At 42.7% G+C, this 22,931-nt stretch overlaps 1 protein-coding gene across 1 annotated transcript in view; it reads left to right on the top strand.

The window, feature by feature from the left end:
* The window catches only part of LOC118214605 (STE20/SPS1-related proline-alanine-rich protein kinase-like), a 35,385-nt gene that overhangs the window by 7,378 nt on the left and 5,076 nt on the right, over nucleotides 1-22,931 (top strand). The window contains exons 6-17 of the mRNA XM_035394691.1: nucleotides 690-799; nucleotides 903-1,004; nucleotides 1,975-2,108; nucleotides 3,256-3,304; nucleotides 3,404-3,469; nucleotides 6,176-6,298; nucleotides 6,903-6,932; nucleotides 10,289-10,345; nucleotides 11,825-11,892; nucleotides 20,396-20,448; nucleotides 21,036-21,104; nucleotides 21,411-21,475. Of these exons, the coding sequence (XP_035250582.1) occupies nucleotides 690-799; nucleotides 903-1,004; nucleotides 1,975-2,108; nucleotides 3,256-3,304; nucleotides 3,404-3,469; nucleotides 6,176-6,298; nucleotides 6,903-6,932; nucleotides 10,289-10,345; nucleotides 11,825-11,892; nucleotides 20,396-20,448; nucleotides 21,036-21,104; nucleotides 21,411-21,475 (926 nt within the window). The remainder of the gene's footprint in view (nucleotides 1-689; nucleotides 800-902; nucleotides 1,005-1,974; nucleotides 2,109-3,255; nucleotides 3,305-3,403; nucleotides 3,470-6,175; nucleotides 6,299-6,902; nucleotides 6,933-10,288; nucleotides 10,346-11,824; nucleotides 11,893-20,395; nucleotides 20,449-21,035; nucleotides 21,105-21,410; nucleotides 21,476-22,931) is intronic.

The raw sequence follows: 22,931 nt of genomic DNA, 5'->3' as shown, positions 1-22,931 counted from the left end.
ATATTTATATCATCGGTCATCACTTCCATGGATGACCTATTTGCTGGTGATTCCTAAGTCCTCCAGTAGTTAGTTTTTTCTTTTGTTTCTTCTTTTTTGGTCATCACACTCAGCTCTCTGGCCCTGATCTTGTCTTGTATCTTTTAACTTATAAAGTAGACTCTACAAATGCTTCCAAAAGATATAACCCATGTCCCGACTCTCACAGGTTCCCATTTATACAAAGGGAAATATGGTAAACTTGTGAAACAGCTTACAGTCATTTGTCCCAATACTTATGTTGAGTTGGAATAAAGAGGCTTGATTCACTGAATGGCTATGTTGTGATATAGTTCTATGTCTGTTTAAAAAAAACGGATTAGATACATTGTGAATTTAGCCTCATAGTAATTGCTTGATTTGAAATACAAATTTGATTAGTACAGAGGAAAAACAACCAATTTGACACAACTGTTCCAATACTTCTGCAGTTTACTGTATTTGGTCTTATCAAATTGGTAGATGGGTATGCATTTTGGTTTTACTTGTTTACCTGTCCATTTTAACTTCCTTCTAAAATTTACATTTATGAATTATGTACTTCTTGAGGAAGAAATGCAAAGATACAGAAGAGTTACATTTCTTATCAAAAAAGTTTTAAAACAAATCTGTGGCAGATAAAAACAGTTCTGTTTCTCGCGGAATTGCAGATTTTGGAGTTAGCTCCTTCTTAGCCACTGGAGGAGATGTCACCAGGAACAAAGTGAGGAAGACCTTTGTGGGGACGCCATGTTGGATGGCCCCTGAGGTGATGGAGCAGGTGAGCGACCCTGAAGCCTGTGGTGCTAAGCGTTAGCAGTGATCGCGCATATTTACACAACCCCTGCGCTGACACCACCGCTGCCGCTGCTGTGTTCTCACAGGTACGAGGCTACGACTTCAAAGCGGACATCTGGAGCTTCGGGATCACGGCCATAGAGCTGGCGACGGGGTCGGCGCCCTACCACAGATACCCACCCATGAAGGTGTCTTTAACCGCTCTTACGTTCACTGACCTATATGGGAACTGTGGATGCGCCAGTGCACACTGTAACCTGTAACACCAACAACTGAGAATTGGTTCTTGTCTGAAAGAAGACTTCTTGCTACAACACAACTTTGTTATGATGCCATGCATGATACAGTACAGATTCTCAACGGGCTATTGGCTTTAAGGGACGCTTGATGGCTCTTTGGCTTGCTGTGTAATAGGGGACTCATTCAATAGGTGTAACGTTCATAATGTGATAATTCTGTCAGTTGAACAGGAAGTTTGCTTTGCACTATTTCCTGCCTATTGGAACACTCATTAGAGGATGTTTAGTAGCTTCACAGTGGGGTGAGAATATTAGTTAGCTCCACTAGATTGGGGGGTAATATATTGCTGTGAGTTAAGGTATATATTTGTCCCTGGTATGAAGGCTGTCTACTCAGTCACAATACCTGTAAAATAGCGTAACCTGTTGTTCAGTCCTGTCTGGTCTTTGTAGTTTTTGTTTTAAAACATTCTACATAAAGTTTTCAGTGCTCTGGAATATGTCCAGTAACTGGCAGCGCACCCCATTGAGAGTTTAACCCTGCTTTCCAGAGCTTTCTCAGGTCACAAACGAGGGTCTGCTTTGTGCTACGTTTTGGGCTCAGATTAGAGACAGGCGTTCTCATTGGGACCGCTGTCAGGTGACAGCGATGTAAGTCATAAAATCCACTTTGTCAAACCATGTTTTCACACTGCCGTAAAATTGCAGCAGAGCGTTGTTGCGTTGTATTATCCCTACAAAAAGTGTTTACCAGTCCTAATATTGTGAAAAGCCAGCAAATAGAAGGTACAGTCAAGGACAGAAGACGTTGCTCGGAATTCATTTTGCACAGAATGCGGTGAATAACTTTTTCCCTCTCAATGCGCGTTGTGTGGCCTTGCTAAGAAACCGTTTCTCCGTCTTTCTCTCCGCGTCGCAGGTTCTAATGCTAACCTTGCAGAACGATCCGCCTACGCTCGAAACCGGAGTGGAGGACAAAGAGATGGTGAAAAAGTACGGGAAGTCTTTTCGAAAATTAATAACCCTGTGCCTTCAAAAAGACCCCACTAAGAGGTAAGCGCATTTCCACGGCTGTTCAGCTAATGCGCTTAAGCGAATCGTTATTAAAGGTCTGGATTCGTGGCGGGCGATATGGGGTTGTAAATTAGATGCAGGATTTGTGATTTTTGGGGACGGTGCTCGCGTGCTTGAGAAGGAAAGCCAGTCTGATTTATTTTGCAGAGCAGTGCCCACGTGTGTCAAATGTTAGCGGTGTGTACTGTACATACATAAGGGTGTATGCAAGGTAAATAGGCGCCGTCTTTCTTGAACATCGCATGCATTTTAATGCCACTTGGAGTCGGTTCATGGCTGAGGTGAAGTGAAAGGTGTCTAGGCTCAGATAAATCCTCAGATACAGTATGCACTTTATTTTAGTATGTACTTACACTAAGTTGCTAGAAGATTAAACTGTGTGTTTTTTGCTGCGTAGCCTGGTGCAAATAAATTAGCAAGTTAGCCTAGTTTATTTGAGTTAATCTCTGTGGATGTTCCTGCTGAAGCACACAGATTTAATCATAGATTAGAACAGGATTAATCATAACTCTTATTTTATGAAAACTCTTATGTTATGTCACCGCTTGAGTTAATATTAGAGTGAAGAAAAATGTACTGAATGGTCTTTTATTATATTTCATATTTCACGCCCTGAACCTTAGTTACTGGAATGCTGTTTTTTGTGTGTTTTTTTTGCCCTTTTCTCCCATTTTCTCCCCAATTAAGTTGTTATACCAATTCCCCGTGTGTATCACAGTCCTGGTCGATGCGCTATCCTCTGTCGGTCTGGGGAGGGTGTAGACTACCACATGCCTCCTCCGATACATGTGGAGTCGCCAGCCGCTTCTTTTCACCTGACAGCGAGGAGTTTCACTGGGAGAGCGTAACGCGTGCGGAGGTTCACGCTATCTCCCCCAGATCCCCTCCCTGCTGAACAGGCGCCCCGACCAACCAGTAGGAGGCGCCAACGCAACGATCAGGACTCACCGGCTTCCCACCCGCGAACACTGCCAATTGTATTCGTAGGAATGTCTGACCAAGCCGGAGGTACCGCTGCAGGGGATTGAACCTGGGCCTCTGCGGTGGTAGGCGAGTGCTTATACCTCTACACTGCCCAGACGGCCCTGAATGCCATTTTTAATTGGCTATTTTCTTTGTATTTTAGGCCCACAGCAGCAGAACTTCTGAAATCTAAATTTTTCCAAAAGGCCAAGGTATTGCTTGCTCTTTCACATTCAGTATTACACTAACACTATTTTACACAAGAGTTTGCATTTTGTGTTATAAATGTGTCATCCTGTTTTTATTTACAGACCAGGGAATATCTGATTGAAAAGCTTCTGAATAAAGCACCTACCATCACCCAAAGAGCTAAAAGGGTAACAAAAAAGTATTTTTAAAAACTTTTTAAACATATGACACATACAAACATTTATAAAAACATACATACATACATACAAAAATACATACATACATACATGTATACATTATTTATATAGACATGAACTGCAAGGAATGTAATGTTTTGTCGTCGTTGTATTGTATTGTATAGTTTACCTGCAGTAATTTATATCACTGTTAAATTAAATACCCACTGCTTATGTTCTAGCTCCTGTTACAGTATATCAACTGTTATAATTGTCAAAATTATGTTTCATATGGCAATTTAAGTTTTGCTTATACTTTAGTGAGAGATGACCTTTTCAGAGACCAAACTTTTGACTTGACCAAGTTGACCTTGGAATGTGTTTGCCTGTAGCCTGTACCATGCGTCAGCTTTCAAGAGTTGCTTGCAGACCAGGGTTTGGAAAATTTTCTTTTGGGAAATGTTCATTCCCTTTGGGTGGTAAGATGAAAAAAAAAACCACAGGGCCAAGTTACATTAAATAATTTAGGAAACATTGGGTAGCATTACTTTTGGAACAGAGCTTGTTCAATTTGTGTGAACTAAGATAGCCAATATTGTGTATTGTAACTTGGACTCATTTTGATACCAGTGCTTTTAACGTCAGGCCTAGATTTAGCAACTTTTTATGACTTATAGACGGTGCTTTGTATGCATGGGTAAGTTTGCATTTTGTACCTGAACGTTTTTGTTGGGATGTTTATAACAAAACTGAGGGTGATAATGGCATCAGAATGGAATAATTAGTATTCTGAGGGGATGATTGAATCTCGAAGCTCTTCACAGCTAGCCGGGGTCCGCAGAGGCCAGTTTGACTTTCTGCCAGGTCCCGTTGGCATCATATCGATCGGTGCGTAACACACCGACTCTGAAATTGAGTGTCACCGCGTGTCTTCCTCGATGTGGAAGAGAAGAGGGGCCTGTAAACCTCATTGTTTACGCTCTGGCGGGGACGGGAAGGACGGCGGACGGGGGGGGATGGGGGGACGAGGGGGGGGGGGGGAGTGGTTATTGTTTTGTTTAGGTGTTGTTTTTCACGTTGAGCTTGCCCACGTTACTTCCCCCTCAGCAAGCGGTCACCTCCAACGTAAAGAAACGGGGGCACTAGAAACGAGATAGTTTCCAAAACCCATGACCCGACCGCATGGAGAGACAGAACGACCCGTTCTCTGCAGTAATGGAGCATCCCCTGTTCGGATTTAGGGTCATCAAGCTCTTGAGTCGGTAAGCGGCAGCTCCAGGGAATGAGGTTTAAAGGGGGAGCAATAAAAAAAGATTAAGCGCTGGTTAAGAGCTACCTTGTCTAATGGAAGGCGTCTCGAGCGTTTTGTTTTTCAGAACGTGTCTGCATTTTAGGAAGTAAAGCGATATTGAATTTCACAGGAATTGAAGGTAAAACACAACCTTTAGGTAAAGACATGACTGAGGCAAAAACATTGGCCTTCGTGGAGCTCTCCTTCTTTTTTCTTTTAATTCTGGTGACATAGCATTTTTAAGAAGTCATAGAAGTTTTTATATACTACAGTGAGTATGTGAATGTATATATATATGCTATCTGACCAGCAGAGGGCACAATAGTTCCTCAGTTCCAAATTTTTTTCATGTCCACGAGAATCTCTGATCAAACATACTGGTATTTCAAGTGACTGACAGTAATAATTGATATCTTACGCAATTGAACGGTGGAAAATGGGAGAATAGTGACACATTGAGAGAATGATTTTTTCCAAGCCATTGAGCGCAAGCAGCGGTATTGATTCTGTGAAAATAATAAAAGGCTTTCTGTAATTCACAAATGTGAAAGACTGCGCCATGTCTACATTTTATAATTGAAAGAAAAAAAAAAAAAGAAACAGGTGTCCTTCGAACAGAAATTCTTTTCAGTTTGTATCCGTGCCCTGTTCAGCCTGCGTAGCCTACGTACGTTTCGGGCTCCGTATTGACGTATTCGCGTTCCTTACGAGGGGCGCAGACGAGGTTAGAGAAAGGAAAACGCGGGATTGAAGGGAGCGCGATTGAAGGTGCTGCTTACTTAGGCGGGCGATTAAGGTCAGCGCGGGCTGGAGATGAACAGGAAGGGCCGGTGGACCGCTTTCCTGACGGCGCGCCGGTCGATCGGATCGATGCGCTTGATGTACTTAGCGCACACCTGCTGCGTTCCTCGTGGGCCCGTAAGGTAGCGCTTTTCCGCACGCTTGCATCGACTACCTGAGCGGCCAGATGTTTTGTTTCTGTTTGTTTTGTTTCACCGAGAGAAAGAAGAAGATGGGAACATAATTTTATTTAGCCCTAAGATTCCGAGTGTTTCCGCTAGATCGCCCCAGTTGCCTGCCCGCAGCGTCTATTGACTCAACGTCTTTATTCTGCGCACAGACTGTACCTTCTCAGTTAACAGCCTCTGACAGAGTATGGCTGAATTATGAGGATAATCTAATCCAAAACCCACTGCATACAGTAATACACTTCTAAAGCAGTCTGCGTTAACTCATTTATGTGTATCCGCACATTTTTTGGGAGCAGTTACATTTGTTGAACCAGCACTGTGTATTCGCGCTGTTAGCGTAGCGTACGGTTTTAAAGAGAGAGAGAGAGAGCGCTCAGCCGTAGGCGTGTTGGCGCCCGGTCGCGTGCGAACACCTGGGTCGGTGCGAGGCGTGTGAAGAGGTGTCTGCTTTCGCAGGTGAGGAGGGTCCCGGGGTCCAGCGGACACCTGCACAAAACGGAGGACGGGGACTGGGAGTGGAGCGACGACGAGCTGGACGAGAGGAGCGAGGAGGGCAAGGCCGCGGCCAGTCAGGACAGGGTAGGCGGAGCCGCCGAATGTCGCGCCGCGTCTGGGGGCGAGTTATGCCATCTGGTGGGTTTTTTTTGGGGTCGTCACACACAGAAGGACTGATTGAGAGCAATCGGTCTTCCAGCCGCACCCATGTACACTACCTTGTCTGTCATAATACTCCACACCCAGAGTACATGAGATCGCCATGAACTGACCTGTTTCACAGTGACAGCTGCATTGGGGGCTAGAGTAGTTCAAATGGGCTTCCAGAGACTCGGGGAATAGGAGGGACAGAGAGAGAGAGCGACGAGGCTGGTATGATCAAAGGTAAAATATGCTTTTGATGCCATTGCAGCTAACTGCTAGCGTACCGGGCCCTTGCTGAGGCTAAACAAAAATAACTAAAGAAGAGAACAGACATAACAAATCGGATGCGTAAGGAATACAGATAAAGTGGCTTTCTTGCCCGGCACTTTGATTTTTGAATTATTTGTTGCATGCTAACCACTGTCCAGTGAACTCATTCCAGCACATTCTTCTCTATGGCTTTCTCAAGTCTGTCATGTAGGCTGTTGCATGTGTGTAGTAACGGTTGAGGAAACTGAATCTGTTTGATATTTATCTCTTTCAGTCACGGAGGGTCAGACACGGAAGCGGAGACGTAAGTAAATAAACGCTCTTTCATTGCAGGCTTGTTAGAACTGTCGTGACGTTCTGCGCGCTATATCGTACTTTGCTCGAGATGATATTGTTAGAAAATAGAAATGTCACGTCGTGTTCCCGTAAATATGTTGTGAGATGGGTAACAGATTTATTGTGACAGTGTTTTGCGCTCGTGTAACTGGATTACATGACACAGAGGCTCAGTGGAAAATGTGATTGCCGCATTGCTGGGCAACAGTAGAAGTATGAATTATGATGTGAATAACAAACCCTAAATATCCAGTTTTTTTTTTCAATGGCTGTGTCTGGTTCCTGGATTGTTTATGTGGTGTGTTTGTGTATGTTTGTGTGTGTGTGTCTGTGCGTGCCTGTCGGTGAGTTGATTCATTCATAGTCAAGTGCAACCTGCCATTTTTTGTGAGTGGGAAACAAGGAGAGCATATCAATTTTAGGCCTGTGCTAAGCCTTGAACCATTGAATCTGTGGTATAAACTTGATATATCTGTGGCCTATGGGCATTCCTCTGTCTAACTGAAAACCACTGAGTGTGCTCTGCCACCATAAGGCTATTTGATTCAGTACTAGCAATATAAATATGTTAACTTGATGAGAAGCTGTTTTCATGTCATGACCAAATAATGTTAGCTCAATACCTGCCACCTTTGAGAAAACTACTGTCCGCTGATAAAAAGTTAAGGTTGCACTGGTTTTATGATTTCAGCCAATACATATTTTTAATGGAAAAAGTGTTTGCTGGCAAACTAATTGATTTCAACAAAGTACTCACCCTAGGTGGTCTAGAGTAACTAACACATCAAATTGTCTTTGTAAACAATATTCACCTCTTATGCTTACTATCTAAACACTGTATTCTCTTCACAGGGTGGTTAGCACCATGTAAACTCAAGCAATTAATACAGATAGGTTTGCCATTCATAATCATAAAATAGAAAATCATGTGCTTGAAACAAAGCAGCAGGAAAATGCATATCTTGTAAACAACAGGCACAATAATAACCTACAGCAGTGATATTTAGAACTAGCATGTGCCGTGAGAAAACTGACAGAGCATAATTTGTTAAAATTTACTTTTCTCATGATCGTCTAACAGCATCCTTTCCCAAAACCCTCTTGGGTGCCCCTGATAATGACATTTATAACTATTTGTTAAATATCAAAACAAGCATATTACAGAATGTTCCCCAATGACATGTTTTTGTCAACAAAAGAGGTTTCCTTAAATGCTACGAGCAATTATGAAGTAGCACACAAGGCGAAATATGTACGGTCAGAAGCGCAGGATTGGGGCGACTGGAGGGGGAAGTGGGCTATATCAAATCCCCGAATCGGTCTCTCCTCATCGCCGAAACAGAGATATCTGCACAGCTGGCTCGGGGAATCGGGGAGTCATCGGAGTGACAGACGAGGGACGAAGACGCTTTGCCGGGCGATTCCAAGTCACGATCGATCCCTTAAGCGACAAACTTTTATGTCATGTCTCCGAATGCGGCCATCTTAACAGCAACGGCAACCGACTATTCCGCACACAAAAAAAAAGAGCGTGTGACCTTGCACAGACGCCTATTTTCTTGACGACCGAATGATTATTTTCCATTCGGTGCACCTCAGGGCCAGGGATCGTGTTAATTAAGGCACGCGGTTAGTTGGAATCTCTGGGCTAGGGTACGTTCTGATGTGTCCGTTGATCTCCGGGACGGGCCCTCCTGTCACTTTGAGGCCGCCGGTTTGTTATTTCAGCACACCGAGGGGAGCTGCTGCCTTCAGCGCCTTCAGAGAGCCCCTGTGAGCGCAGCGAGAGCTTCCGTCCTCCCGATCCTCCATTTTGTCCTGAGCGGTGTCATTCTGTGCCTTCGTGATGCTGCTGAAAATCGGTCAAGTCTGCAACGCTTGGGTTAACGGGCTCAAATGTTGCCTCCTCTGCTTGCGAGCAGGAAGTTTAGCCGCGATGCCAGACGAGGGTAAGGGAACTTTTCTCCGCTCTCGGGAAGGAGCAGACGAGGCTCTTAAAACTCTGTCATACTTCCAAGCTCAACAGCCACGACCCCAGGAACCTAAACCTAATATAGACGCTAAAATACATTTTAACGATTGCAAGCGGAGCTCCATTAACAGGCAGCCATCTTATGGACCCGGTCACACAGTCTCTCAAGTTTTATGCTTCAGATTAAATGGACTATTAAAAAAATGCTAATTTGAAGAAGTATAGAACTTCAAATGACATTCACATCTCCATCCACTTATTGCAAGCCCTTTTCTGGATGGATTCTGGATTCAAGTTCTCTCGAGCCTATTCCTGTTACGAGTGAACCCTTTGAGATTATTTTAATTGATTGTGCCGGTCCTCTCCCGAGATCAAAGTGTGGTCACACATATTTGCTAACTTTAATGTGGGCCGCAACGCGACACCCCGCGGCTATAGCTCTGTGCGTGGCTTAAAGCTCATGCTGTTGTGAAGGCTCTGATTAAATTGTGTCCCACTTTTGGGCCACGAAAATTCATCCAGTCAGATCAGGGTTCTAATTTTATGGCCTGGCTCGTGTTTTATAGAGTCGTTAAGCAATTAGAGATTAAATAATGAGTTTCTAGCGCATGTCATCCAGAATTCTCAGGGAGCCTTGGAAAGATTTCATCAACCTTTGAAATCCATGCTACTGCTTAGACCAGGGAAAAGAACGGGATGATGGGATTCCCGTCCTTCTGTTTGCTGTATGCCCCACAGTGCAGGAATCCTGTGCAGTTTTAGCCTCTGTGAGTTGATGTTTGGGCATATTGTCCATGGCCCACTACAAAGAAAAATGGTTGGCCAGTGATCAGATTAAGAGCTCCATTCATGGAACAAAAACCAGATGTTCCTGGAAAGCGTTAAAGAATGCTGCCTTAAAGTACCAAGCAGCCAAAAATGGTCTCAGTTTCTGAAGCTCACTTCCTGGTCTTGTTGAGAGACGTTGCTCACTAGCGGCATTGTGGTTGGATCCAGTATAGGTGTTTCAGCCACTTATTTCAATGTAAGTCAACGGTACCAATACGATAAAAATACTCAATCGTTTTTTCCCACAAGAACAAGATGTAGTCACAACAGGAGTATTTTCTTGGTCTAATGTCTCCCCATGTGCTAGTCTGTTAAGTTAGTGTGTTTTGGACAATATTGTAATATTTTGTGGATGAATCAGAGACAGTTTGCTTCTGTGCGTGTCACTGTATCTCATGTGCGTAGTGGACGATACGGACCCAGCCCAGACCCCATGCCCATATACGGGTACCCATGGAAGAGACAGCCGAGGCGAAAGCACGGTATTCGAAATGAGCGCGATGCCTCTCCTTTACCTTTTTCAGAACAAAGCCAACGGCAGCAGCATTCCCATCGAAGGGCTCTCCATCCAGCACCCGCAGGTGAGATGCGTTCGCGCGGGAGCGCTGCGATAAACCCCCTCCCCCCCCCGCCCTGCCGAGCCGAGCCTCTGTCTCGCCCGCGCGCCCACCCCGCCTCCCGGCGATCTTTATCGCCGGCAGGGCCAGGGACCGCAGCGGCTTATCTGCATCCTCCAGAGCCCGCGGGCTGGAGAGGTTGTTAGGAGCCGGAGCGATCATTAGCATTTCAGTGATTACCTACACCTGTTACCAGAGCACTGGAGCCACTCTCTCATGCTGGCAGAGGTCCTCCCATGACCATCGATACCCTGTATTAGATGTTCTAGGTGTTCTCGTCTAGTTAGAGTATCTTGTTTTATTTCTCAGTCTTTGTTATGTTGTCTCGACTATCCCCGCCCCATAGTGCTCCTACCTTGTAGTTCAGGTTTATAAATACATACATTTTTACAGTTGCATGTTTTTTGACTGCATATTTTCTGTATGTTTTTATGATTTGTATTATGGTTCAAGGTTGATGCAGGTAACTTAGTGATGTCACATGTACACTTCCTGGTCTAGAAATGTTGTTACCATTAGTGATAGAATGAGTATACCTGCTGCATGAATGCAATGTAATGTAACGTATTGCAATGTGATGTTCCCACCCTGATTTATATTTGAATACCACGTTGCCTACAGAATGTGGATGCCTTACAGGCTACAGACATACAGTAGCCTAGTATACTGACTCCAACATACACTACATGGCCAAAATTATGTGGACATGTGACATCCAACATCTCATCCAAAATTATGGGCATTAATATGGAGTTGGTCCAGCCTTTGCTGCTATAACAACCTCCACTCTTCGGGGAAGGCGTTATAATAAATGTTGGCTCTGTGCATACCAGTCAGCTTCTTCCACACCATTCTTGACAAAATCATTTCTGTATGGACCTCACTGTGTGGCCAGGGCATTGTCATGCTGAAACAGGAAAAGGCCCTCCCCATAGTGTTGGGTTAGCACAGAATCATCAAGAATGTGATTGTATGCTGCAACATTAATATTCACCTTCACTGGAACTAAGGGGCCAGGCCAAACCATGAAAAACAGCCCCAGACCAAGGTGTGTCCGGATACTTTTGGTCATATAGTGCCTTTTGATATTAAACACTGACTACCAAGGAATACTCAGGGCATGTATATCGACACACATAATAAACCGATAATGTTATCATCATGTGTCAGACATAACTCTAATGTAAAAAATCACCACTCCTGATTGACACCAATTAATTGTGCGGGAAGCTTCGCGTCTTTCATCAGTGGCGTCAGCAGCGCTTAATTATTAGCAGGACGCTTAAATCCTCTTAGAGTGGCAGTTCATTGTGAAGATCGTGCCGATCGTCAGAATATGTTGGCAAATGAAGAAAGCGCTATTGATAGACGAGGACCCGATCTAGCCAACAGAGAGGCTGTGTTGCGTAACTTTTTCTGTTGTTTATTTTTTTTCTGTTGAAGGTTCAACCTTTCGAGCACGTACCGTATGTTCAAGGACCAAGCGCTGTGAATATGGTCCTACGGCTGAGGTGAGAACACATTTCCTGAGAGAAAATTCATTTGTTTACCGTTTCCAGCAAAGACCGGTAGTGCCGAAACAGAATGGGAATGTTTCTGTTGCAATATCTGCACGATGACCTGAGGCCTTCTTGTTGTGTGTGCTAACAAACAGGTGTTGCATTTCTGAATATATTTCCATACTAAAATGGAGGGCGGAAGGGGGTAGGTATTCTTTTAAATGATGCTTGTCAGACTCAGCTGGTAGAGATGTGCCCTGGTCGTCCGAAACTGACCCATTAGGAACATTTATTTGCAGCATTTCATATTTGAAAATATGTAAATCAGCATGCAGTAATGTGTTCAGTGTTAATTCCGTTTATGTGAGTCCAACAGGGATGAAATCTGAGCTATCTGAGTTAACACATTTTACTGTGCATGCAAAATGATTTTGGGTGGTAGGCTTCTGATAAAAAATAACCAAAATGACCGTTGTCATTTAGTTCCTACTATCATTAACATCTGCAGCCTCTGACCTGTATGAAAACAAACAGTAGAGTCTATAGGACACACTGGAAAGGGCCAAACTCTTGGCACGTATGTCCACCATCCTATCACTTGGGGAAGAGCCTACCGGTCCTTCCAGTAAACTCCAGTCAGTTTATTTACATGAAAACAAAGTTAATTTTCCTGAAAATCGATTTCGATTTGAAAGAGACTTGTCCGGTAAGACTCGCTACATCACCTGGCAAACCTGCTCTGCACGGTAAGCGGTTTGGTTAGCTCATTGTTCATTGATTTTTCCATTCCGTGGATCAGAGATTTGGTTGCAAATCAACCTCTGAGAGAGTTTGAGCATTCAAATGCCTCTTAATGAGACGTCTTATTACATTACATTTGCTCCCTATATCACGTTTGAGCACAAGTTCACGGCCATTCCAGTGCTGAAGGCATGAAAAAGTAATATTAAAAATAATGAAATATTAACATTTTATTGGAATTGACAGAGTTTAAGTTAAGATGTAGCTTAGTTGTTACCCCGTGTGCGACAAACAGCTTGCTGGTAATGCAGTTTGGATTTTTAGTGGGAAATGCCGATGCTCACAATTAAGTGTGAATGTGGTGTATGACAGCTAGGTGAACATTACCCGATTGTGTTTGGAATTAAAGCTTTGGTGCAATTTTTGGTAACTAACATGCTACCTATGATATTACAGTCAGTTAGATCATCATTGGCTAATAGATACCAATCCTATTAATAGTTCCTTTATTGCAGGCTTAAGTAGCTTAATCTCCCTATATTTTGATGGCCTACCTGTAAAGTTTATACTGCATAACAAAATAATTTTTTTGAAAATGGTAATTCTTCATGATCTTTTTTCATAACTAAAAATGTATTCATTTGCCTATTCCAGTCTCTATTAAGTGAATTTTCAGTACACTCTATTTGGCTTCTAAAATGTAGCTTTTCCAATGATTGCCTGTATCTGTTCCTCAGAACAATGGGTTTATGCCATGGATTTGCTCACTAATCTTTAAATTGGAAATGGTTCAGTTATGTGGTGTACACATATTATCGGTACATATATTGTTAAAATGTGCTTACCGGCTCACCATAAATATATTTGGTAATATGTTTGTCTCACAAAAACAAGAATTTTCCATTTGCGATAAGAAATATTTCAATTATATGCAACTGGAGTACCAACAGTAAGAAAAGAAAAACAAAACATGGAAGTCAGCAACATAAATTGCGGACTAACCATGTCCAGCAGGCAACACAGACTCATTCTGTATCCCGGGCAGACAGCTGAGTCTGCCAATGAAGTGGCATCGCTGGCAATGCCAGGCTGTCCTTTCAGGCCTTGCATTATCACTGTGGTTTCTTTGAGCTTTTCTGTTAGGAGCTCCTGATAGGTCAATGGTGCCTAAACTCTGGATTAGGATCAGTTTGATGAAGTAAGGATATCCAAGTTTCTTCATTATTTTTTTGAAGATTATTTTATTAGTCTGTGAAACAGAAGCCCATTGTTTCCAACTTATTTTTCTGCCAAAGCCTTTTTTTTTTAGCTTTTATTTAAGGGTATTTTTATACATTTTGATTTCACCATGTAGAAATTACAGCACTTTTTATACACAGTCCCTCCATTTCATTTGTCCCAAGCATTATGAAATGCTTGGGACAAATGGCGTCACAGGTGTTTCTGATTAGTCAGGTGTGTTCAGTCGCTTCCCTAGTGCAGCTGTTCGAGAGCTTTCAGTACCTAGTTTTGATTCTAGCCTTCGGAGTCTGTTTTTGCCCTCTGTCAACATGAGGACTTGACTGGCCAAGTCATTCTCCTGATTTGTATCAAGATGAACATGCGTTTCATATTCTTAAGAGAAAGCTTAAAGGAAATAGCCCCTGGAACAAGCAGGAGCTGAAGATGGTTGCAGTACAGGCCTGGCAGAGCATCACTAGCAAAGAACATTATGATGCCCTGAAATGGGGGGACTATGTATAAAAAGTAAAAAAAAAAAATAAAACTGAAAAAAACCATTAAATAAAAGCTGAGAATGTACACTTTAGCCACAAGTGAATTGGTTGATTACAGACCTAAAATTGTGAAGTGCGTCAAATTGTGAGTCAAATGAAGAAGAAAAAACACTTTGTCCCAAACATTATGGAGCTCAGTGTGTAATACATCCTTTTTTTGCAGATTGATGTGTCCTACTTGAGCACACAGCATTTTCAGACATGTTGTCGCAAAAAGTTAACCTTGTGTAAAAGCAAGCCCCTAATCTCCAAAAAAAAGAAAAAGAAAAACTAACTTCAGGACGAGTGTTGTTATCCTTTCCAATCTGTGTAGCTTGTCTGAAGTTACCCTGTGCTGTCTGTTTGTTTTCAGTGATATGATCTGTCACAGGCCTTCCAGACTCTTGGTGCAGATTTGTCTGAACAGAGAGGGGAAAATATAATGGGGAGGCTGAAATGGGATCAGGGACTGTGATACAGACTTTGGGAGAACATTAAAAATGTGCCCGTGGCAGACAGGCAGCACAGCAGGCCATGCCCACTGAGAGCTATCCTTTAAACTGAAACACTGTTAGGATCTGTCATCATTATTATCATTTTGTAGGAGTAGCAGTAGTAGTAGTAGCAGCAGTAGTTGTAGTACACAGTAAAATGTGTTAACTCAACTCTTACATGTACAAGTATATACAGTATGTGTGGTTGTACTGTGGTCCCTATTGAATATGTAGTCTGTTAAAGCTTAATTAATTCTGGACAGCTTAGTAGTAGTTGTAGTTGTAGTAGTAGTGGTAGTGGTGGTAGTAGTGGTAGTAGTGGTGGTGGTGGTAGTAGTGGCAGTAGTGGTATTAGTAGTAGTAATAGTAGTAGTAGTGGCAGTGGTAGTAAAGTGGTAGTAGTAGTAGTAGTATTAGTAGTAGGAGTGGCAGTAGTAGTAAAGAGGTGGTAGTAGTAGTAGTAATAACGACAGTAGTAATACTAATTTCCATTGTAGAACCCCATATCCAGAGTGGCCTACATGACTTACATTTTTACATACTACCCATTTATACAGCAGGATTTCACTGAAACAGTTGAGGTTAGATGATGCCGTACCTTGCTCAAGGGTACAACAGCAGCGAGATTTTAACCTGCAACCTCTCAACAAGTTACAAGCACGGTTCCCTAGATGTTACACTACTTTGCCGCCCCAGGATGTCTTCCGCGAAAGATATTTGTCTGTAGCCGAGATGCATAATTTCACCTGCCTTTACTCTTAGCGTAGCTTGCATAAGCATGCAAGAATATCAGCAAATACTCGATTAGCCTACGCTCCTGCTTCATTCAGCCCAATCTTAGACTCGCGCCTCTTTAAAATTATCTTCTGTGTTTCCCCTGGGGTAATTTATTGGGTACTGCTGCTTCATTAAGTGCCTTGAAAGTACAAAAGTATTTAGTAATAGAGTATCTTTTGCCACAATGGGCCTCATTCATAAAATATGCATGCGATCAGATTTGCTCGTTAACTGTGCTTACAAACGATTCCACACACACTTCAGCAGTCATCTTTTTTTTTTTTTTTTAATCTGAATTTGTTCTTTGGTAAGATCAAAACCGCCAGGATGTGTGTTTGGAAACACGTCTAAAGGCACATGTAGAACATGTTTCTGTGTAGAGTGCTTTATTATTCATGCAAAGTCATTTCAAGTAGTTATGTTAATATAATAACATATTAAATATGTTGTTGATTTTAACTACATTAACTAACCCATATGAATAACTTCAAATTTTCTAGTTTTTGATTTTGATTTCAGTTTAGGTTTATTTAGTTTTAAGAGCAGGTCTGCTAGCTTTTTTCCAGAACTCCTGCTATTATTTTTATTTCAGTTTACAAAATAATAATTAAAACTAAATAGTTTATTAAATATCAATTGAGCATACATAATTCCAGTACAGTTTATTCAATATTTCATTAAATTGTTTTGCCTCATGCACAGGTTCCTGCCCTGGATTGGGGCACTAGTTCAAAATAACAAAACAAAATTATATTACAGTTGAATAACATGAAAGATGGGGAAGTAAAATCCCAAACGAATAGCTTCACACTCTCCCTACCACCAACATGAAAAGTGTTCTTTTGGTAGCTTGTGAAATACCCAGCTGCAAATTGTTGTTTCTTTGGATCAAAAGTGATGTGGGCGGTGTGAAGGTTTATGGTAACAAACTTTTACGGCTTAAAATCAGCTTTTTTCTTTTTCTCGAGAAAACAACCGGCCGACTATTGCCACTGCTTTAAAAGTGTGCTGTCTCCTAAAATGGCCTATTGCACAACCACATAATATTTGTTCATTTACAAAAGTTAAAGTGCAGAAGAACCGGGTGCAGCTTATTGGATTGGGTCATAATAATAATAATATATTGTAAAGCACATTTCATGAACAGTACATCTCAAAGTGATACTTGTGTACATAAGAAATAAAAACAAATACAACAGCACTTACCATACAGTAATTCATTGTAGAACATTAAGCACTGTATAAGCACATCATATCAATGAACATGCCATATCAGTGAGCAAACATGCAGGAAGCAGCTTTTCGCCCTAATCCTCTTTAAGTCACTTCCACCTCTGACATACCAGTGCAGAGCGCAAATGAGCACGCTCAGCTAAAGCAAGTATTTATTTTAACATTACAGCATGAATCCCCCCCACCAAAAAAAAAAAAAAAAAAAAAAAACAAGTATTATTTCAGTGTCTTTATCTGCACATTTAAAATATTTAAATATATTCACTGCTTTGCAAACACTGCTTTTGCTCCACTTATTGCACGAAGCAACACAAAGCGCTAATGCAAGCCTGCCGGTGATTTTGGCTGGCGCAGTACAGGAGAAAGACGCTTGCACAGACTAGTTGAGCTTGCACAGACACTGGTTGGAAGAAGATGCTTGCACAGACTAGTTGAGCTTGCACTGACACAAGTCAGAGGAAGACACTTGCACAGACTAGTTGAGCTTGCACAGACATGAGTAGGAGAAAGACGCTTGCACAGACATGATTAGGATAATGACGCTTGCTTAGACAAGTTGAGCTTGCACAGACATGAGTAGGAGGATGACACTTGGGCAGACAAGTTGAGCTTGCACACACACACGTTCTCTGCATATCAAGCTTTAGCTAGCAGGCTGTAGGCCTATATTGACTGAATAATGAGATGAGGTCAACCCAGCTGACTGTATCCCTACCTCCCTCCCTCCCTGGGTGATGTTATGGCAAATTATGTATTGCCAAGTGGGGCTGCCAACCACAGTTGGCGCTAGCGTAGTCTGGATTAAATACCGGATTGTGGGGCCCATCCACACCCTGGAACAGTCACTTAATGGGATGAAAATATCTCCTCTTTAAGCCTAACAAAAGCACTTCTCAGTGCTAACAGTGTTTCTCTGAAATTTTGAAAATGCATCGGCAAGATCCCCTCTCATATGCATGCACTCCAGTGTTAGTTTCTACTCTATTATTGCAGTTTATTTAATTTGATTGCCAGCTAATTGGTTTGTAATGATACTGAAAAACACTCACAAAATGGAATAGGCTGGCTAGTCCAGTGGTCAAGTTGAGATGACCAACTTATTTTTCATGTTGTCTTGACCATTCACAATAGAGAAAGAAAGGAGAGAAAATAAATATTGATATCAAAATGATTATGAAGTCCAGCTACACAACACAAGTTCATGCACAAAAGACACCAGCTGTTAAAATTAGGGTTTTGTTTTCAAAGGGTAAAAGACAATCCAATTGGCCATAATATCCTTTTTTGTAGCTGTAATTGTGCCGCCTTGCTCTGTTCGCTGTAGAGACATCGAAACGGAACATCATCTCAAATTCCCCAGCTCCGTCTTCGGCGGCGTTTGCGCGGGGATTGATGACACCGCGACGGGGATTTAGTATGTTGTTTAAACCTGGCCGTCTCCCCGCGGAGTGAGTGATTTAGGGGCCGGTAACGGGGGGCTAACAGGCGGCTCCGAGACCTCTAATTCACCGTGACAGGACATCATTCCAGGGAAAAGCACACCTCGCCTCTCCCCTCCGCACCCGGAGAATCCGGAGAGCCGTGCGGCGTTCTGCCAAAACACACCGAAAATACCTCCACCTCTCTGGGGCGCCTTCCCGCGGCCCGTCGATATAAACGTCTGAATGCGGGCATTCTAAGTCATCTCAGAAGCACTGAACCGAACAGCTCTATCCACGTGGAGCGCGGGAGATATACTACCGAAACCTTGGGTTCCCATCTAATCTCCCCTCAGTTGCCGTGGCTGCAGAGAAAAGGGGTGTCTGGGAAAGCACTTAGGGCAAAATACATTGTTAAAGCGTAAATCTCACTTTCATATTTCACACTCTTCAAATTTTTTCCAAGGCCGTGGCGTATGTTTTATTATTTTGGCCGAGACATTGGCTGAGCTTTTTCACCAAGTAATTTTGTTGATAAGGATAGTTGCTGCGCGTGCTATCTTTATCCACGATGCCAATTTTAGTTTTTTTTCTTTTTTGTTAGTATTAATTCTTTATCACCGTTGCACATATGCCTTTTTAGAACGATCCGTTTAAATACCAAACAAATAAAGGTCTGGTGTTTTCAGCGCGTGAAACATTACCACTCGTCATAAAAAGTTAAACGGTGCGTTATAAAAAGAACGGGTGAGGCCTACCGTCAGATTAAAATAGGAGCTGGTGATTGCCAGTCGAGTGGCGAATTCATTGCGGGAAGATCTGAAAATTCTCCATCAACGTGCCTGTCTGTGTCAGGCTGCAGACAGTTCCTCTGGCTGCGTCTGATTTATGTGCTCCATTTAAATTGCATCCATCTGTTATAGATGACAGAAAATAATTTGTCTTGCTGCCTCTTCTCTAATGGTGCATAGAACCGGGCCGATATCGACCAGAGGTGTCCGATATTATCCGAAAAGGGCCAATATGGATACAGGTTTTTTGTTTTAGCCCAGCACTCCGGCACCTGATTCTACTAATTATCTAATCATGGGCTTCAATCAAGACTTAGAAGGTAGAACTTAGGTAGAATCAGGTGTAGTAGTGCCAGGCTAAAACAAAAACCTGCGCTCACATCAGCCCTTTTCAGATAAGATTGGACACCCCTGCCATAAACAATTTCTTATGATTTTATTGATGGGAAATTTGGTTCGTCGGGGATGTTTCTAATGAAGTTTATGTTAAATGAAAGCCAGAGAGATTAAATGAGATATGAAAATCCTAGGTGTTTGATGTAGCCTATCAAAGGGCTTCAAGTTGGCCTTTTAAACAGTTTTGTCTGTCATCACTATGCGATGCACTGGACAGCCAGTTCAATACTTTCCTTTGAAGTTTATTTCTACGTACTTATTCCGGATAAAAAGCCATTAAAATCGCTTCAGTTTACGAGTGGCAGTGCTGACAGTTACCAGCAACCCCCGCAGAACACCACGTAATTGGCGCTAGCTTTTCCCTGGCTTTCAGCCAGCTGGGATGACGTCTCATTGCGCGCCGGCGACCCCTGCTGGTCGATTGGGTGCTGGCGGTTCTCCCGACGAGCTGCAGCTGAAGTGTGTTCCTCCCAGTCGCGCGTGTGCGAGCGTGACCAAATGAAGTGTGAAAAGAAGAGGTGGCTGACTTGGTGTGCTTCGCTGGATAGCTCGCGCTTGTCCGTGCGCTCCCGAATCGGCATCGGAAGCAGAGCGAGCGCGTTTGGGCTTCCAAACCAGGGGGGAAAAAAAGGCGGGAAAGCATAAAAGGAGAACTGAACCGCCTGCGTCCGGTTGCGGAGTGTTACAGGAATGACAACTAAGAGGGAATCAGCGGGCAGCACTTACACTGCGGCCCAATACACCGCCAACCTAGTGTGGCCAGGCGGCTCGGATACGCTCCGCTTAAAAGCTTCGCTCTGCAGATGTTCCGGTATTTTCTGCTCACTCAGGTGGAGGCTGGACAATTAGGTTCCCAGGAATCACTGGATGAGCACTGCACGCTTATTAACTTTTCATTTCCCTCTCTTCAGGAACACCAAAAAGGAGCTGAATGACATACGATTTGAGTTCACTCCAGGTCGCGGTAAGCTTTTAAATAGCTGCTTTTATATGTTATTTTCAATATAAATATTACATGAAGAAAATGGTTCCTAGTAACATGGCATGGACTGAGTTAACTTGCTGCGTTATTAGAGTGTAGTGTGTATTGTGTTGGTACTGCAGCGTACAGTAATGCATTTGAAATGTTCATTAAGTGCACTTGCTGTGTTGAGCATTTTTAGTGGATGCGTTTGAAATGTTTGGAGCATGGAGTCAGTGTTCTTGCTGTGTTATTGGTGTAAAGTGAGGGTGGTTGTGCCATTGGTGGGGAGTGAGTGTACTGGTGTACAGTGAGTGCACTTGGTGTGCAGTTACTGTGTTATTGGTGTGCACTTGCTAAATTGCCAGTCTCAGTTGCTGTGTTGTTGGTGTGTTATTGATGTGCAGTCACTGTGTTGTTGGTGTGCAGTTGCTGTGGTATTGGTGTGCAGTTGCTGTGTTATTGGTGTGCACTTGCTGTGTTATTTGTGTGCACTTGCTGTGTTATTGATGTGTAGTTGCTGTTTTATTGGTGTGCTCTAGCTGTATTGCCAGTCTCAGTTGCTGCTGGTCTCTGTGTTTTCTCTGAAGACACTGCTGATGGAGTTTCCCAGGAGCTCTTCTCTGCCGGATTGGTCAACGGACATGATGTCATCGTCGGTAATGTCAGCTTTCTTTGTGCAGTGTATTTAATTATTTTATAAACGACATGGTGTGCCTGTGAGTTTCCCCACAATGTCCCTACCAGTCTTAACCTTCCTAACATTAATAGAAAGCATTTTGTTTATTAATGTTATTGTCAGTAATAAATATTATTCGTTTAAACATTATATTAATGGCTACATAGCTCAATCTAAATAAAGGGTTGCTGCATAAAATTAGCCGTACTTGGCTCATAAACGTGATTGATTCAGGAATGTTGCCTATATCGGTTTATGTCTGATGTACATGTGTATCACTTTTCAGTCGCTGCTAACCTCCAGAAGATCGTTGATGATCCAATTACCTACAAAGTGTTGACCTTTAAGCTGGTGAGTGCTCAGATGATTAATGGTAGTGTTTGAGTGTCATGTCTAAAGATAGTGATGGCTGTGTGTATTCAGAAATGTCTGTTTGATTTAATACAGTGCCCTCCATACTGTCTGGGACAAAGAAATATTTATTTTTCTTGATTTGGCTCTATACTCCACTATTTTAGATTTGTAATCGAACCATGCACACGTGGTTAAAGTACAGATTCTCAGCTGTTATTAAAGGGCATTTTTACACATTTATGCATTTTGGTTTCTCCATGTAGAAATTGCAGCACTTTTTATACATAGCCCTCCCCCCATTTCAGGGCACCATAATGTTTGGGACAAGTGGCTCCACAGGTGTTTCTGATTAATCTGGTGTGTACAGTTCCTTAGTGCAGGTATAAGAGAGCTTTCAGTATCTAGTCTTGATTCTAGGCTTTTGTTATTGGTGTTTGTCCACATGAGGATCAGAGTTGTGCCAAGGAAGCCATAAGGCTGAGAAATAAGAAAAGAACAGTCAGAGGGATAGGCCAAACTTTAGGCTTTCCAAAATCAACTGTTTGGAACATCATTCAGAAGAAAGAGAGCACTGGTGAATCATCACAAAGGGACTGGTTGGCCGAGGAAGACCTTGATAATTGATGAATGAAGAATTCTCACCCCAAAACACCTGTCTAACAGAACAGAAACACTTCAGGAGGCAGGTGTGGATGTGTCAGTGACTACTGTCTGCAGAAGATTTCACAAACAGAACTAGTTAGCTGGAAAAATCAGGATGGCCAGGTTACAGTTAGTTAAGAAGTACCTAAAAGAGCCTGCAGAGTTCTAGAAAAAGGTCTTGCCCAAGATCCAATGCATACAACCTCATCTGTGAAATATGGTGGTGGGGAGACGGTTTGGGCATGCCATAGGTACTGGCTCACTTGTCTTCAAAGATGATGTAACTGCTGATAGCAGCAGCACAATTAATTCTGAAGTGTACAGAAGCACCTTATCGGCTCAACTCATTTGATGGTGCTTCGTCCTTCGCCAAGACAGTGATCCCAAACATACTGCTAAAGCAACAAAGGAGTTTGTCAAAGCCAAGACTGGAAAATTCCTGACTGGCCAAGTTAGTCAACCGAACTAAATCCAACTGAACATGCATTTCATATGCTGAAGAGAAAACTTACGGGAACTAGCCCTCAAAACCAGCAGGAGCAGAAGATGGCTGCAGTACAGGCCTGACAGAGCATCACCAGAGAAGATATTCAGCACCTGGTGATGTCTGTGGGTCACGGACTTCAAGCAGTCATTGCACGCAAAGGATATGTGACAAAGTAGTAAATATGAGTACTTTCAATTACATAACATTAATATGTACCAAATGTTATGGTGCCCTGAGATGGGGGGGTCTGTGTATAAAAAGTGCTGCAATTTATACATGGTAAAACCGAGATGAATAAAAATACCTTTTAATAAAAGACGAGAA

The sequence above is a fragment of the Anguilla anguilla genome, chromosome 15 (genome assembly GCF_013347855.1).
Source record: "Anguilla anguilla isolate fAngAng1 chromosome 15, fAngAng1.pri, whole genome shotgun sequence".
Classification (NCBI taxonomy): domain Eukaryota; kingdom Metazoa; phylum Chordata; class Actinopteri; order Anguilliformes; family Anguillidae; genus Anguilla; species Anguilla anguilla.
The sequence above is the reverse complement of the archived record's forward strand: the minus strand, read 5'-3'. Positions and strand labels throughout refer to the sequence as shown.